Source organism: Bos indicus x Bos taurus, chromosome 5 (assembly GCF_003369695.1).
Source record: "Bos indicus x Bos taurus breed Angus x Brahman F1 hybrid chromosome 5, Bos_hybrid_MaternalHap_v2.0, whole genome shotgun sequence".
NCBI classification, from domain to species: Eukaryota; Metazoa; Chordata; class Mammalia; order Artiodactyla; family Bovidae; genus Bos; species Bos indicus x Bos taurus.
In genome coordinates this window covers 41,222,228-41,241,112 of record NC_040080.1, presented here as the reverse complement: position 1 = coordinate 41,241,112, position 18,885 = coordinate 41,222,228, and the positions used below count along the sequence as shown (strand labels likewise).

Here is an 18,885-nt window from a genome sequence, read left to right as displayed (position 1 = left end):
TTTTTATTTAACCAAATTGATCCTAATCAATATCCCCTAAACCCAGAATCCTTGTTTTCATCATAATTACTCATTTACTTTATCCCACTAATATGTATTAATATATAGAGTCTCATAAAGGATTAATCTCTGAAATATACAAGCAGTTCATGCAGCTTAATATCAGAAAAACAAACAACCCAATCAAAAGAGCCATTTCCTTCTCCAAAAAAAAAAAAAAAAAAATGGGAAGAAGACCTAAATAGACATTCTCCAAAGAAGATATACAGATGGCAAATAGACACATGAAAAAATGCTCAACATTGCTTATTTTTAGAGAAATGCAAATTAAAACTGCAATGAGATATCACCTCACACCAGTTGGAATGGCTATCATCAAAGAATCTACAAACTGTGAATGCTGGAGACAATGTGGAGAAAAGGGAACCCTTTTGCACAGTTGGTAGAAATGTAAATTGATGCAGCCACTATGGAGAGTATGGAAACTTCTTAAAAAACTGGGAATAAAATTGCCATATGACCAGCATCCCACTACTAGACATACCCTGTGAAAACCACAATTCTAAAAGATGTGTGTTCCACAGTGTTCACAGCAGCACTATTTACAATAGCCAGGACATCAAAGCAACCTAGATGTCCATATGGATAAAGATGAATGGATAAAGAAGTTGTGGTACATATATGATGGACTCTTTCTCAGCCATAAAAAGGAACAAATTTGAGGCAATTCTAGTGTGGTAGATGAACCTAGAGCCTGTTATACAGAGTGAAGTAAGTCAGGAAGAGAAAAGCAAATTGAATATTAATAGATATATATGGAATATAGAAAGATGTATTGATGAGACTGTTTGCAGGGCAGCAGTAGAGACACAGACATAGAGAACAGACTTGTGGACACAGTGGGGGAAGTACAGGGTGGGATGAATTGAGAGGTAGTATGGAAACATACATATTACCATATGTAAAATAGATGGCAAATGGGAAGTTGCTGTGTAACACAGGGAGCTCATCCTGGTACTCTGACAATCTAGAGGGATTGGATAGATGGGAGATGGGAGGGAGGTTCAGAAGGGAGGGAACAATGTATACCTGTGGCTGATTCATGTTGATGTATGGCAGAAACCAACACAACATCATAAAGTAATCATTCTCCAGTTAAAAATAATAATAAAAAGTATATACACAGTGTCAGTGTAAAGTTATACCAGCATTGTCACAAACATGTGATTACATTGTCTTAAACATGTGTGTTTAAGATTTTTTAGTAGCTCTTTTTGTCTCAAGGGTATATTCTAGGAATATTTATAGCCAAACATGTCAAGTCACAAATTTTAAAGTAATTTAGAATAATCCCTGTTTGATTATTCATTTTATTTTAACTCCTAGGGATTGCTTAAATTTTTTTATGAATAAATAAAATATATGCATAGTCTAAAGTCTGGTTTATAAAAAACAATGTATATTCAATGTATATTCAGAAAAATCTAGCTTCCATCCCTGTCCACTCTACCATTACTGTCTTTCCCTATTTCCATCTCCCCCAACCCCAGTTTTAGTTCATACTTTCATTAAAAAAAATAAGCAAATAGTTACATTCGTTATCTCCTCACCTTCTTAAGTAGTAGTGTTGTTGTTCTCTCGCTAAGTTGTGTCCAGCTCTTTGTGACCCCATGGACTGCAGCATGCCAGTCTTCCTTGTTCTTCAGTATCTCCTGGGGTTTGCTTAAACTCATGTCTATTGAATTGGTGATGCCAACCAATGGTCTCATCCTCTGTCTCCCCCTTCTCCTCCTGCCTTCAATCTTTCCCATCATCAAGGTCTTTTCCAATGAGTCTGCTCATTACATCAAGTGGCTAAAGTATTGGAGCTTCAACTTGAGTATCAGTCCTTCCAGTGAATATTCAGGACGGATTTCCTTTAGAATTGACTGGTTTGATCTCCTTGCTGTCCAAGGGACTTTCAAGAGTCTTCTCCAGCTCCACAGTTTGAAAGCATCAATTCTTCAGCACTTAGCTTTCTTTATGGACCAACTCTCACATCTGTACATGACTACTAGAAAAATATAGCTTTGACTATGTGGGCCTTTGTTGGCAAAGTGATATCTCTAGTTTTTAATACACTATCTAGGTTTGTCATGGGCTTCCCTCGTGACTCAGATGGTAAAGCGTCTGCCTGCAATGCGGGAGACCCGGGTTTGATCCCTGGGTCGGGAAGATCCCCTGGAGAAGGAAATGGCAATCCACTCTAGCACTCTTGCCTGGAAAATCCCATGGATGGAGGAGCCTGATAGGCTTTTTTCCCAAGAAGGAAGCGTCTTAATTTCGTGGCCTCAGTCACTGTCTGCAGTGATTTTATAACCCAAGAAAATAAAATCTGTCACTGTTTCCACTTTTTTCCCATCTGTTTGCCAGGAAGTGATGGGACTGCATTCCATGATCTTAGTTTTTTGAATGTTGGGTTTTAAGCCAGCTCTTTTACTCACCTCTTTCACCCTGATGAAGAGGCTCTTTAGTTCTTCTTCACTTTCTAACATTAGAGTGGTATCATCTGCATAGCTGAGGTTGTTGATATTTATCCTGGCAATCTTGATTCTAGCTTGTGAGTCATTCAGCTCAGCATTTTGCTTGATGTAACCCAGATAGCATATTAGAAAGCAGAGAGATCACTTTGCCGACAAAGGTCCATATAGTCAAAGCTTGGTTTTTCCAGTAGTCATGTACGGATGTGAGAGTTGGCCCATAAAGAAGATTGAGTGCTAAAGAATTGATGCTTTTGATTTGTGCTGAAGAAGACTCTTGAGGGTGCCTTGGAAAGCACAATCAAATCAGTCAGTCCTAAAGGAAATCAACCCTGAATATTCAACTGGAAGGACTGATGCTTAAGCTGAAGCTACAATATTTTTGCCACCTGATGCAAAGAGCTGACTCATTGGAAAAGACCCTGATGCTGGGGAACATTGAGAGCAGAAATAAAAGGGAGTGACAGGATGAGATGGTTGGATGGCATCATTAACTCAATGGACATGAGTTCGAGCAAACTCTGGGTGATAGTGAAGGACAGGGAAACCTGGGGTGTTGCAGTCCATGCAATTGCAAAGAGTCAGACACACCTTAGTGGCTGAACAACAGCAAACCATGTTATATGTTATATCCCTGTGACTTTTTTGGGAATTCTTTTTCCTCAAGAGAAATTCTGATCACATCATGCTTATTCTAAGTCTCTCTCTCTTTTTTTTTTTGCACTTGATTCTTAAGCAATGCAGGAGTTAGAGGTGCTCACCTTCTGTGCAGTTAGAAATCCGTGTATAACTTCTAGTTGGCCCTCTGTATACATGATTTCTCCCTATCTGAATTTAATTAACCATGGATAGTGTAGAACTGTAGTATTAATTGTTGAAAAAATCTGCATTTAAATGGATCCATATAGTTCAAACCCATTTTGTTCAAGGGTCAAGTGTATTTCCAATTTGATTTATCAAAGAAAAACTCCATCCTAGTCATTTTAACTTAAACATGGAAATGACTGAGTCTACATTTGGATTATTGCAGTTTTTTGATTGTGTATTCTTGTAGGACAACCTTCATCTAACTGTAATCTTCAGTTAAAAGGAAAGGAGACATTTTGGTACTGCTCTAGGACCTTTTTTGGTCATTTAATCTCTCTGAGTTTAATAATTCTGAAAATGATTTAAACTAGCAAGTTCTATTGTCTTTAAGAGTGTCTTATTTAATGATTACACTTTACCAGCATTCAGCTTTCTGTAAAAGTTACTTGATTTCTCTTTTTCTTTTTTCTTCTAGTGCATTCCACTCTTCGTTCAACTTGTTTTGGAGAGATTAACCCGAGGGGTCAAAACTAGTGAGCTTCGTACTATGTGTCTTCAGGTTGCAATTGCTGCCTTGTACTACAACCCTGATTTGCTGCTACATACTTTAGAACGAATTCAGTTGCCTCACAACCCTGGACCTGTAACTGTACAATTTATAAATCAGTGGATGAATGATACAGATTGTTTTCTTGGGTCTGTGTCTTTTTGATTTTACACTGCATTTCTGTTGTTGGAAAGGTGACTTGTAATATGCATGTATAATAGCATATTGAAAGATAGTTTTTATATCTTAGGAATTTTTTAGTGTGTTGTTAACATAATATTTAATTTTTAGAGAATTAAGAATGTGTTTCAGGAGTATAATCTAGTGGAAAAGAACACAGACTCTGAAAATTAGATTTATTACCCTTCTTCACTTGTTTTTGACTTACGTGTATTGTTATATGTCTTGGCAACAAGAATTAAGTGTCTACTTGGGTTCCTTGACTTTAAGTGTCTCTGGGTAACAACATTCTAAATGGAGTCATGTTTCTAAGGAAAGTACTAGTCTGGTAAAAATATGAAAACCTCAAGGAAGCCTGTTCTCAAATGTGAAATCAGAGGATTGTTAGCTATAGTCCAGGTCCTATCCTGGTAGGAGAGTTCAGCTTTGTGTGAAGCACTTTCCTAGCTTTCCAACGTAGGAAAAGTGAGATCCTAAGTCATAGTTATATACCCACCTCAGGTGACCCCACACATATAAGTGACCCTGTTGTGTTAGAATTTGAGAGACTGCTGATTAATTTAGAAATAACTAGTGTTCTTTTTACGTCTTGTAAGATATCATTTAGAAAAATTTACTGAGGGGGAAATAATTCCAGCAGGAGTAGTTAGAATATTACCAAGTGATGGGGAGATGGTGGAGGCCTGAATTAGGATGGTGGAAAAGGAATAGGGAAACATACTTAAAAGCTGCTATGTGTATTCTAATTTTTCTACATATAGGAGACTAGAATTTGTCCCGGATTTAGATTTCTTACTAATACTTTGAAAGGAAGAGCATACTTTAGAAAGAAATTGTACTTAGTTATATCTGACAAAGGTTTACAGAGTAGAGATTTAGTCATTCACAGTTATATAGTTGTTGCTTAGTCACTTAGTCATGTCCAACTCTTCTGCCACCCCATGGACTATAGCCTGCCAGGCTCCTCTGTCCCTGGGATTTCCCAGACAAGAATATTGAAGTGGGTTGCCATTTCCTTCTCCAGGGGATCTTCCTGACCTAGGGATTGAACCCACTTCTCCTGCATTGGCAGGCAGATTCTGTACCACTGAGCCACCAAGGAAGCCCAGTTACACAGTTAGTAGCATCTATAAGCAATTTCCCCAAAATAGAAGGTGTCTCAGCAATTATATAGATTGGGCATGTGTGGATTGTGCTCCCTTGGATTCTTCAGAGCCCCACTCAGTAATCGTCTTTTGTACTGTAATCCATTTGACCCTTGGTGTACACTACTAGGTAGAGCTGCATTAATGAGAAAGTCATCAGGCCAAGCACAGCACCTGTTACAGTATACTGCTTTGGCATTGGTAACTGGAATCAAGCAATGGAAATAATGAAGAATAACAGAAGCTATATTTGTTGTTAGGTTTGTTGTATATTGAGGAGCGCATGGTGTATATTGGGGCTTTCTTGGTGGCTCAGACAGTAAAGAATCTGCCTGCAATGTGGGAGACTGGCATTTGATCCCTGGGTCAGGAAGATCCCCTGGAAAAGGGAATGGCTACCCACTCCAGTATTCTTGCCTGGAGAATCCCATGAACAGAGTAGCCTAGTGGGCTACAGTCCATGGGGTCTCAAAGAGTTGGACATGTTTGAGTGACCTAACACTTCACTTTTTTTGTTGTATATTTAATTTTGAATTACTGCCAGTAAATTTTTTTATTCATGTCTGTGTGAATGTTACACTAATACAGTAACCTTTTCATTCTTAATATTTTTAGTTTTAAACAATTTAGAAGCACTCATGTAAAAATCTTTGTAATGTATATTGTGTATTTGCTAAATCGCTTCAGTTATGTCTGACTCTGTGCGACCCTATGGACTGTAGCCTGCTAGGCTCCTCTGTTCATTGGATTCTCCAGGCAAGAATACTGGAAGGGGTTTCCATCCCCTCCTCCAGGTGATCTTCTGAACCCAGGGACTGAACCTGGGTATCTTATGTCTCCTGCATTGGTAGGTGAGTTCTTTACCACTAGCTCCACCATTGGTCAAACTTTTTTTCCTTCAGAATTAGTTTTCCTTATCTTATTTTATAGCGCAGAACATTTAATAGATTTACTTGCAGCTATTAAGTTCAGCAGGGCTTTCCGGGTGGTGCAGTGGTAAAGAATCCACCTGCCAATGCAGGAGGCACAGGAGACCTGGGTTCCATCCCGGGGTTGAGAAGATCCTCTGAAGCAGGAAATGGCTACCCACTCCAGTATTCTTGGCTGGAATGTTCCATGGACAGAGGAGCCTGGCAGGCTACAGTCCATGGGACCTGAAAGAATAGGGCATGGCTGAGTAACTGAGCATGCCCGCATTAAGTTCAGCTTATTAGACGTTGAGATTTTTAGACTAGCTTTTGGCACCTGGGGGATTAGTATACAATATAGTGTACCTTGTAGACCAGTACAATGAATCAAAGTCTAAGGGACTTTTATTTTTTCACTGGATAGGAATTTTATGCTGTCATATATAGGTATTCTTGCTTTAATAAAACTTGTTTTGTCAAGGACCAGTTGCAGCATTTGTATTAATCATAAATTGATATTACAGCAAGATTCATCATATCAATTGTAGGCTCCCATAGGTCTTTGATGATGAGAATTGGTTTGCAAAACTTGATTTGCATAGGAATTCATATAGTACAAAATGGTTTTACCTCTGTGTAGCTCCAGTGAATGAACCTTAGAGCACAACTTGGATGTTCCTTTTTGTAATTTCTTCAGAAATTTTTCTTATTTCTCATGTGCACACTTTTTTCCCTTTTATGATTTGTAGGCATCATGATCGGAAGATGTGTATAATAGGACTGAGTATCCTTTTGGAATTGCAAAATCGACCTCCTGCAGTAGATGCTGTGGTGGGACAGATTGTGCCCTCAATTCTTTTCCTTTTCCTTGGACTAAAGCAGGTCTGCGCTACCAGACAACTGGTAAACCGGGAGGATCACTCAAAAGCAGATAAAGCCAATATAGAAGAAAATGGTAAAGTGTTCTAACTGCAGTGAATGCTAGAACTGATTTTTTTGAGTATATGTTTTCTTTGAGTTTTAGTCTATTTACAAACATTAAATAGATTTACATTTCTTGGCTTGCTACATGTTTAACAAATATTTTGAGTTTGATTGACTAAATTATATAGTAGTCCCTTCTTACCACAATTTTGGTTTTATGATTTTAGTTGTCTAAAAATGTTAAATGGAAAATTCCAGAAATAAACAGTTCATAACTTTATTTATCTATTTCCCATTGAAGTATAGTTGATCTACAATATTATATTTTTGGTTATACATTTAGGTCTTTAGTTTCAGATGTACAGCATATATAATGATTCATTGTTTTTATAGATTACACTGTTTAAAGTTATTATATTAACATATTCCCTGTGCTGTTCAATATATCCTTGTAGCTTATTTTTTTAAAACTTAAGATTGTACCTCTTAATCTCCTACTCTTGGCCCTCCACTTCCCCCTTCCTAATGGTAACTACTAGTTATCTCTCTGTATCTGTGAGTCTGTTTTATATTCATTTGTTTCTTTCATTTTTTATATTCCATATTTAAATGTAACATATAGAACTTGTCTATCTTTGTTTGACTTACTTCATTAAGCATAATATCCTTTAGGTCTATCCCATTTTGTTGCAAATGGCAAGATGTCATTCTTTGTTTATAGCTGAGTACTAATCCACTGTATATCTCACCACATCTTCATTATCCATTCATTTGTTGATGGACATTTGCATTGCTTCCTTATATTGGCTATTGTAAATAATGCTGCTGTGAACAGTGGGGGGTGTGTGTAGCTTTTTGAGTTATTTTTTAATATATGTATATATACCCAGGAGTGAAATTGCTAGATCATATTTTTAGTTTTTTGAGAAACTTTTCATAGTTTTCCATAAGGGTTGTACGAGTTTACATTCCCACCAACAGTATGCAAGGGTTCCCTTTTCTTTATATCCTTGCCAACATTTGTTATTTGTTGATAGCCATTCTTATTGAGAGGGGTGAAATGATATCTCATTGTGATTTTGAATTGCATTTCTCTAGTGATTAGCCATGTTGAATATCTTTTATGCCTATTCAGGTCTTCTGCTCATTTTTTAATTGGGTCAGTTGGTTTTTTGACATTTGAGTTGTATGAGGTATTTATATATTTTGAGTATTAACCCCTATCATATTATATCATTTCTTGCACTTATTGGTTGTCTTTTCATTTTATTAATGATTTTCTTTGATGCCCCCAAACTTTTAAGTTTAATTAGGTTCCATTTGTTTTTGTTGTTATGTCCTTTGCTTTAGGAGACAGAACCCCCAAAATATTTCTGCAATTTATATCAAAGAGTGTTCTGTTTTTCTGCTAGTAGTTTTATGGTTTCTAGTTATACATTTAGGTCTTTAATCCATTTTGAGTTTATTTTTATCTATGATGTGAGAAAATGTTCTAGTTTCATTCTTTTACATGTAGCTGTCCAGTTTTTCCAATATGCTTATTATTGAAGAAACTGATATTTTCCATTGTGTATTCTTGCTTCTTTTGTGGTAGGTGAATCAACTCCAAATGTAGAAGTTTATTTCTGGGCTTTTAATTGTTTCCTGTTGATCTATGTGTCTGTTTTTGTGCCATTACCATACTGTTTTGATTACTGTGGCTTTATAGGATAGTCTGAAGTTAAAGCACATGATATCTCCAACCCTGTTCTTTTTCATCAAGATTGCTTTGACAGTTAAGGGTTTTTTGTGGTTCCATATAAATTTTAGGACAATTTGTTCTAATTTTGTGGAGGGTGTCATGGGTATTTTGATAGACATTAAATCTATAGATTGCTTTGGTAGTATGGATAGTTTAGCAATATTAACTCTTCCAATCCATAAACACAGGATATCTTTCCATTTTTTGGTATTTTCTTCCATTGTAGAGTATAGGTCTTTTCACTTCCCTCAGTTAAGTTCATTCATAAGTATTTCATTTTCTTCAATACGATTTTAAATAGATTTGTTTTCTTGATTTCTCTTTCTGCAACTTTACTGAATTCATTTATTAGTTCTAAAAGCTTTTTGGTGGAGACTTTATGCTTTTCTATATATAGTATTATGGCATATGAAAATAGTGACAGTTTTACTTCCCTTCCAATTTGGATTCCTTTATTTCTTATTTCTTTTTCTTGTCTGATTGCATGGCTCACCTCCCAATAGTATGTTAAATAGAAGTGGCAAGAATGGGCATCCTTACCTTGTTCCTGAATTTAGAGGAAAATCTTGTAGCTTTCACTGTACCATATGATGTTAGCTGTGGGTTGGCCATAAACAGCCTTTATTATGTTGAGATATGTTATCTCTATACCTACTTCGATGAGAATTTTTGTCACGAATGGATGTTGAATTTTGTCAAGTGCTTTTTGGTAGGTATTATGATCATCATGTGATTTTATTCTTTTTTTTTTGTGGTGTATCACATTGATTGGTGGATATTGAGTCATCTTTGCATTCCTGGAATAAATCTTACTGGATTGTTGTGTATGATCCTTTTTATAAGTTGTTGAATTTGGTTTGCTAATAATTCTGTTGAGGATTTTTGCATTGATATTCATCAGAAATATTAGCCTATAATTCTCTTTCTATTTTTTTTGGTAGTGTCTTTGCTTTTGGTGGCACTGTGGAATGAGTTTGGGAGTGTTCCTCCCTCTTCGGCTTTTTGGAATAGTTTGAGGACAGGTATTAGCTTTTCTTTATACATTTGGAGGAGTTTTCATGTTAAGCCATCCAGTCATGGACTTCTTTTTGCTGGGAGTTTTTTGATTATGAATTCAATTTACTAGAGTGATCTTTTTATTTAGATTGTCTGTTTCTTCCTTATTCAATTTTGGAAGGTTGTATATCTCTAGAAATGTTTCCATTCCTTCTTGGTTGTTCAGTTTGTTGGCTTATAACTATTTGTAGCATTCACTTATGATTTTTTTTGGTATCTCTGTGATATCAGTTGCAATTTCTTTTATTTCTTGTTTTATTTGTTTGAGCCCTCTCTTTTTTCCTCCCACTAAAGGCTTATACATTTTGCTTATTTTTCAAAAACAGTTCTTGATCTTTTCTACTATTTTTTTTTTGGTCTATTTTATTTATTTCCCCTCTAAACTTTATTATTTCTTTCTTCTGACTTTAGGCTTTGTTTGTTCTTTTTTTTATTCTTTTAGATGGTAGGTTAGGCTGTTTATTGATATTTTTCTTGTTTCTTGAGGTAAACCTAAATTTTGCAGTGTTTGTAAATTTGCAAAGTTGTGTTTTTGTTTTCGTCTCAAGGTATTTTCTGATTTCTTTTATGATTTTTTCATTCATCCATTGGTGTTTTAGTAGCATGTTGTTTAGTCTTCATGTGTTTATGTTTTTCATTTTTCTACCTGTGATTGATTTCTAGTTTCATAGTGTGGTCTGAAAAAATGCTTAATAAAATTCCTATCCCTTTGCATTCGGTGAGACTTATTTTGTGGCCTAGCATGTGTTCTGTCCTGGAGAATGCTCCACGTGCACTTGGAAGAATGTGCATTCTACCATTTTGGGGATCTAATGTCCTGTAGATATCTGTTAAGTTCAAGTGGTCTGATGTTCATTTAGACACATTAGAAAAACCGCCAAACTACATTTCCATCTGTGTGTGTCTTTAACCCTGAAATTAGTTTCTTCAAGCAATCAGAATTCTTTTTTTCCAGTATGTTGCACTCTTTCTAATTTCTTACTTTGGTCTCTCTTGGCTTATAATTATTAAGACTTGAGGGAAGATTTTTTAGTAATATCCCAGACTTTCTTATTGAATTGCCTACTTAAGTGTATGACCATTAACCAACAAAGGTATCTCTTGCTGTCTTATTATTATCCATTGTATATAGTTTTTAATTTTTTTTGTATGTGGTAAAAACTATGGTTTCTTGCCTTATCCCTAAAATTATTTTGCAGCTTAATACACGTGCTTCAATATGGTATGTTTTATAGAACTAGATTTAGATTAATAATGCCTGGTTTAAGTTTACTCCAGGTTTTTCCTCTTAGATTGATTTTTGCCCTGCATTTAGTATCTTCCAGTTATTTACAGTACTGGTCTGTCTGGAACAGACTGGCCCTGAAAATAGAAACTCAGTCTATGGAGATACACAGTTCAGCTGTCAACTTTTTAACCCATGTGTAGCTAATTATTTTTCTTTAATATTTCTAAACGTTTCTGTTTCTGTTAGCTGAAATGACCTCTTCATTTGAGCATTTCCAAGCAATTGGTAATTATTAATAGCTTAGTTGGAGAAGGAAATGGCAACCCACTCCAGTGTTCTTGCCTGGAGAATCCCATGGATGGAGAAGCCTGGTGGGCTGCAGTCCATGGGGTCGCACTGAAGCGACTTAGCAGCAGTAGCAGCAGCAATATCTTAGTTAATTGTTAAGAGACTCACATTCTCAATGGGAGGTCATTGTTGTTTAAAACACATGCACTGAGTACACAATCATTTTATGTCTTTTTTTTTTTTTACAAAAAGGTTAATTTGGGAATCTGTGGCTAAATAGTATTTTTATATTAATGGATATGAAGCAGCCATAGTAAAACAGTAATAATAGTTCATCTAGATCACAGATTTAGAGATAGTTAGAAATTGTTTTAAACGAGGAAGATAAAGTCATTTTCAATTTAGCAAGCTATAGTAAAGGTAAGGTTTATTTTTATAATTTTACATAAAATTATTTGATAGTTTTTCCATTTCTAGAATGTCACTTTATAATTTTTGTTTTCATTTGGATTTATCTTTTGTCCTTATGTGATTTGATTCCTTTTGAATAAATAATGGATTCACAGAAGAGATTTCAAGTGATGAAGAGGAGACTAATGTAACTGCTCAAGCAATGCAGTCAAATAATGGAAGAGGTGAAGATGAAGAGGAAGATGATGATGACTGGGATGAAGAAGTGTTGGAAGAAACTGCTCTTGAGGGATTCAGTACTCCGCTGGACCTTGACAATAGTGTGGATGAATATCAATTTTTTACACAAGCTTTGCTGAGTATGTTGTTACTCCCTGAATCATCAAATATGTTTTTCATTTCCATCTTTTAGAAGTTGTTTGGGGGTCTACCCCAAATTGGTTTAGGATTCCCTGTAAAAATTGTATTTATTTTTAATTATAGAAATCCCCAAACATACATAAAATGAGAGCAGATAGCATAATGTCAGGGTTAGGTTGCAGGATATCCTTATAATAGTGATTTAAGGCAAGAGTATCTGTATATATTGTTCATCCTCTAGGTATAAACAAAGATTTTTACAGAATGAAGTATCTCACATATTTTGCTTAAAAATTGTGGCCATAAACTTATCAGCAATTCATAATCCCCATGGGAAGGAATGGGGTCCATAAGAGAGTAAATTTTTAACTATATAAGCAATATACCAATTTTTTACAGCAAAGGATACTAGAAATACAGTTAAAGTACTCATAAAAGATTGGAAGAAAATACTGTCATGTAAGATCCACAGATTACAGAAACCTTCTATAAATGAATAAGACCAATAACCTTGTATAAGAATGAGATACATAAATAGAAAACTTACAGAATTAAAAATAAGTAATAAACCAATGAGAATATTTGGAAAATTATTATAAACAAGGTATAATGAAAAGAAATCCCACTATATGGGTTGTTTGATAGTTACATTGTATTTCTATGGCAGTATCATAATTTAGCTTATTTCCACTGATGGACATACAGGATATTTCCAGTTTTTGTTTCTTTGCTGTTATAAAGAATATTAAATTGAACATCCTTGTTCAATTTGAACACCAACCCTAAAATATTGTTGTTAATACTAACAAGGTTCAGTTCAGTTCAGTTGCTCAGTTGTGTCCGACTCTTTACGACCCCATGAATTGCAGCACACCAGGCCTCCCTGTCCATCACCAACTCCTGGAGTTCACTCAGACTCACGTCCATCTAGTCAGTGATGCCATCCAGCCATCTCATCCTCTGTCGTCCCCTTCTCCTCCTGCCCCCAATCCTTCCCAGCATCAGAGTTTTTCCAATGAGTCAAATCTTCGCATGAGGTGGCCAAAGTACTGGAGTTTCAGCTTCAGCATCATTCCTTCCAAAGAAATCCCAGGGCTGATCTCCTTCAGAATGGACTGGTTGGATCTCCTTGCAGTCCAAGGGACTCTCAAGAGTCTTCTCCAACACCACAGTTCAAAAGCATCAATTCTTCGGTGCTCAGGCTTCTTCACAGTCCAACTGTCACGTCCATACATGATCACAGGAAAAACCATAGCCTTGACTAGACAGACCTTTGTTGGCAAAGTAATGTCTCTGCTTTTCAATATGCTATCTAGGTTGGTCATAACTTTCCTTCCAAGGAATAAGCATCTTTTAATTTCATGGCTGCAGTCACCATCTGCAGTGATTTTGCAGCCCCCCAAAATAAAGTTTGACACTGTTTCCACTGTTTCCCCATCTATTTCCCATGAAGTGATGGGACCGGATGCTATGATCTTCGTTTTCTGAATGTTGAGCTTTAAGCCAACTTTTTCACTCTTCACTTTCACCTTCATCAACAGGCTTTTGAGTTCCTCTTCACTTTCTGCCATAAGGGTGGTGTCATCTGCATATCTGAGGTTATTGATATTTCTCCCGGTAATCTTGGTACTAACAATGTAGTGGTAGCCTAATATACTGGCATTATGTAGTATGCCAATATATTGCTAATTACAAATACCATTAATGAATCACCTCTATGTTTTATTGAAATTTAGCAGGAACAAGAGTTTGAGAGTCCAGGGAATGATATTCCAAAATATGAGGAAGATAAAGAGCATAAATGTGGAAATTGAAATGCAGAGGGTGTTCTCTAAGGCAGTTGCTACTGGACCTGGGTGTTCATCATAAGCAACAAAGAAGCTCTTTGGTCTTGGGTGGGATCTCAGGATATGTATTTTGAAAATGCTCCTCAAGAGACAGGCAACCAGCTTTGGCTCAGTCAGCACATAGGGACCACTGCTTAAGTCTCTGTGAAGTGGTAAAATTGTACCAAATTGTACCAGCCTTGGATTCTGGACTGAGGTTGTCTTTATCGCATTGCCGATTAGAGTGTTGTTGAATATTTTTGTATAAGGAAGTGATCTTGGGGATGTGGTAGTTTCTTTCAGGGCTATTATCTATTGATAAGGTCCAAAAAGAACTGAAGTGGACTAGACTTGGGAACCAAATGTTAGGAAATTGCTTTATGTAATTAGGGCCCTCGAGAGAAAGGATGGCATTTGATGAAAAAAGCATATAGGTAAAAACCATCAAGAAAGCAGCACAGAATTGGATGTGGAGAGGGTATGACAGTGGTTGACTAGGAGACTAAAAGAACTAGTGATGGAAATGGGGAGATCCAAGGAGAGTTTGAGAGGTAAATGTTAAATTTGGTTATAGTTGTGCTGAGTTTCAGGTGACCTATCCAATGTAAAAGTCCAGGAAGTTTAGTGAACAGTTTTGCCTAAAGGTACAAATTTGAGGTTTTGGTGTAGATGCAGGTAGCATGTGGCATGTGCCGGCAGCATGAGAATTCCTGAGGAAAATGATAACAAGTGAGTAAAGTGTTTCCCATGATCTGGATTTTAGGGAGCTTTCATAGTTAGTGAAACCCCAAGAAGAAGAGGAGATGGCAAAGGAGGCAGAGAACTAGGCAAAGGAGAGATTTGTGGTGTTTCAACCCTTCCACAAGGGGCTTCCCTTGTGGCTCAGCTGGTAAAGAATCCACCTGCAATGCGAAGACCTGGGTTCAATCCTTGGGTTGGGAAGATCCCCTGGAGAAGGGAAAGGCTACCCACACCCGTATTCTGGCCTGGAGAATTATATATATAGTCCATGGGGTCGTAAAGAGTCAGGCACGACTGGCCGACTTTCACTTCACTTCAACCTTCCCTTGTAGCCCCACAGGTTGAGTACTAAAGTGAGTACTCAGGAGTCATTCTTTGTTGGAATAAGTTTTATCACCTATTGTCTGTTATCATTTCATTGTAATTTGGTTATATCATTAGTTATTATCTGAAATAATAATTGTCACTGGACTCCCTTATCATTCCTTCTTCCCTGAAACACTCCGCATTACAACAGCTGTGCAGAATCGGGATGCTGCGTGGTATCAACTGCTGATGGCGCCACTCAGTGAGGATCAGAGGAGGGCGCTGCAGGAGGTGTACACATTGGCCGAGCACCGGAGGACAGTGGCAGGTCAGCCAGCATGATTTTCTGATCGGAGCGCATGTGTCGGTAGTCAGCCTTTATTTTTACCAGCCTGGTGGCACCTAAATACTGTTCTAAAATTTGTTTTTAGAGGCCAACCTTTCAAGATAATAAGAAATTATCATTATTTTATGATCTTTTTAATCACTTACGATACTTTTGCAAAACACCCTGTGTTAACATCTGTCTTCAGTAGTGTTCTTATTCACACCTTTATCCTATTTTGGAGCCAAAGGTAAGACATAAAGGTGGGATGAATCTTGCTAAAGGAGAGTTAACCAGCTGGGTCACCCACCTAACCATCTAAACAGTGAACCAGAGGCATTTTATGAGTTCTTATAAGGACCTTATATTTCTAGAAATGAAATACTCTCCGTTTCTTTTTGTTGGGCTTTATGTAGAAGTTGGTGGTTCTTGTTGATTTTCAGTTTTTGAGCTAGAGAAATTATTTTATGCAGACATTATTATGGTCACTTCTGGAAAATTAATGGAAGATTTTGTAATTACAGAAGTATTTTAGTGGAAGACATTATGGAATAGGAATCTAGAGTTTAGAACCCAGGTTCTTCTGCATGGACTTTAGACTTCAGTCCTGCCTAGATTCTGTATCGCCTCTCCTGATGGGAGAAGTGAGTGTGCCCTTTTAGGAGTAGACACTATGGCTTTGAGCCTTGTTTTTATCTTGCTCAGTTTTAGCAAACAGTTTTTCCAAAATAGAGATTATAATTGCAGTCATTCCTCAGTATCTTCAGAGGGGATTGGTTCCTGGGCTCCCCTCAAATACCAAAATCCTAGGATGCTCAAGTTCCTTGTTAAAATGGTGTGGTGCAGTGGGCCCTCTATATCCTATGTGTCTGTGGGTTACATATCCCCAGATACCTGGACGATGGTACTTACTGACATGGGTTTGTTAAAGGCTAGTGTTCAATTGGGCAGAATAATTAATACCACGATTCACATTCCTTCACAGCGCTAACTCTAAAGAATCTGGCTCCTTTGAGGATATTTCCAACTTTGTCACCTTAGATACTTTTCTCTTTTCCCTGCTTTCTCTTCAAATTCTAGAGGCAAAGAAGAAGATTGAACAACAGGGAGGCTTCACCTTTGAAAACAAAGGAGTCCTTTCTGCATTTAATTTTGGGACTATGCCCACCAACAACTGAAAGAAGGAGCACCAACTGACCAAACGTCATTATTACATTGAACGTCAGCTGGAAGGAGAGGGTCAGTAGAGCTGGGAGGGGCTGCTGTTGGCGCCACCTGCTGTGCCAGTTACATTTGGCCTCTGGCAGCACCTTTCTCTGCCCCTGTGTCCCCTTTGATCTTTCTCACCCTGAAATATATATTTTAAGCAGCTACTGTAATGTATGAAATTAAAGAAAAACAAAATCATAGGACTGAAAAGGACAAAGCATATGCTCCAAAGGATGAACGACCAAGGTGGATTTAGAGGATTGGATGGAATTGCACGTCTCAGGTTTTGCCATGCAGAATCAATGGATTTATGCGAATAACAGTGCCTTCTGTTGTACATGAATTATCTGAAAAAAAATTTTTTTGGAGTGTGTTGCAATTTTTTTTAAAGCATAAAACATATTTCTAGATAAATGTAAACCTTGGCTATATGTTGATTTATTCTGTATTTTACTATGTGAATTTCCTGTTAGACAGTTAGCTATGAGTCACTCTGGTTTCAAAATCATCACTGCTCCCCTTGATCCCCCTGCTGCTGGGGGCTTTCTTCAGGGGTTGTACAATATGCACTGGCTCTGGTTTTTCATAATGTGTTTTTTCCTAAGGATGTGGCTTTCCTAAGAAGTGTCTTATTCTCTCTTCTGTCATATTTTTCAGCCCTGAAAGGGGTAGTATTTCTTTTGAATCAATCTATATGAGTATTGATTTCATTCATAACCTGGTAAGTTCAGGACTCAAAAATTTCTTGGCAGCAAGTGGCAGGGACTCCTTAGTCACTGGAATTAACAATAAGTCCGAGTATTTTCTGAATCATGTACTTAATTATGCAGTTAATTGATAATTATGCTAAAGCACATTGAACTTCTAAGAGAAAGGTGCTGCATAAGCATGCTGTCTTTCTGGATGGGGGCTTGCATTGTCAATAACTTATCATTCCAGCTGTGTTGGACCTGGGTCCAGAACATTTTGTAACAGTATTTTTTATCTAGGAAAAAGACCCAAGTAAATCTAACTTCTTGCTTTCTCACACATCTGACTTTTCTCCTATCTAATCTGAACTGAATCTGTTTTTATTTTAGCTCAGTTTGGCTTCTATTTTTCAGGGGTTGGGATATTGGTCACTGCACTCTTACATTGTAATTATGCAAGATAGCCCAAGAGAAATATTACAGATAGAGGTTACAGCTGTTTTTCTGAACTGATTCAGTGCCAGAACATGGGTCATAGTGTTTTCATTCTGTAAAGTGAAAATGGATTTTCAGAACTTAATATATTTCTGGATATGATACAGTTGTCCTTTTTTATGAACTGTTTGCAGCTTATATTTTCCATCAGTGACTGGAGGAATTTCCTCCAGGTGCTTTCTAGATTACCATCCCTTGTTAATATGAACTGTTTTTAGAATTTTAGGTTATTTAAGTAGATTTTACAGAAGTAGCCCAAGAAGCCATGAGTTTCAGTTAAATGATCCCCTGCTTTCCTCTGCCCCACTCATCCCAAGGCACTGATAGTGTGCCAAATGGGAGTTAGAAGAGAAAGATGGCATTAGGGGAAATTGTTAACATCTTAAGCTTTGAAACTCTTCTTATTCTCCTTATGTCCCAAATGGTTTAATTTTAACATAATATGCCTTCACACTGGATTGTAAAAGGCATGTGATTTTATTTTTGTGATGTATTGTCTCCTGCAGTATTAAAGGGAAAGAAGTGTTAATGTGTATCATCCTATCTTGTTTTTGAAGCCAGGGTAGTTGTACAGTTTTGTTACCAGCAGTGCTAACCTGAATGTGATCTGATAACCTTGGAAATGCAGGAACTCATATGAATGTATAATAAAATGCGGGCTGATTCCCAGGATCCTGAACTCCTCTGTGTGAAATATTTTCTGAAACACCCATCAGGATGTATTCCTGACTCCTGGGGACCTGAAGCAAGGTGGGCATAGGTTGGGGAGGATAAAAAGGGCTCATCAGAAACAGCTAAAGAGTGGGGAGTGTTTGGGGACAAGAGCCCATCTTATAAACCAAGGTGTCCAAATGAGAACTGCAGATGCTCTGAAAAAGCAAGATCATTCAACCACATCAGGACCCTGAAGAAAAGGAAAAGTGGAGCCATTTTCTGATGTGTATGTGCATGCTAAGTCATGTCTGATTCTTTGCAACCCCATGGACTGTCGCCCAGGTTCCTCTGTCCATGGGATTTTTCAGGCAAGAATACTGGAGTGAGTTACCACTTCCTCCTGTAGGGGATCTTTCTGACTCAGGGATCAAACCCAAGTCTCTTGTGTCTCCTGCATTGGTAGGTGGATATTTTGCCACTGTGCCACCTGGGAAGCCCCAGTTTTTTGATGGGTGGCCATCAAATT

At 37.2% G+C, this 18,885-nt stretch overlaps 1 protein-coding gene across 3 annotated transcripts in view; it reads left to right on the top strand.

Moving 5' to 3' along the window:
• IPO8 (importin 8) overlaps positions 1 to 18,384 on the top strand; it is a 66,659-nt gene extending 48,275 nt beyond the window's left edge. For all 3 annotated transcript variants that reach the window (XM_027541633.1, XM_027541634.1, XM_027541635.1), the window contains 5 exons: positions 3,802 to 4,022; positions 6,856 to 7,061; positions 11,910 to 12,113; positions 15,199 to 15,315; positions 16,393 to 18,384. In XM_027541633.1, coding sequence (XP_027397434.1) covers positions 3,802 to 4,022; positions 6,856 to 7,061; positions 11,910 to 12,113; positions 15,199 to 15,315; positions 16,393 to 16,490 — 846 coding nt within the window. In that variant the 3' untranslated portion in view covers positions 16,491 to 18,384. The remainder of the gene's footprint in view (positions 1 to 3,801; positions 4,023 to 6,855; positions 7,062 to 11,909; positions 12,114 to 15,198; positions 15,316 to 16,392) is intronic.
• Positions 18,385 to 18,885: the final 501 nt, after the last annotated feature.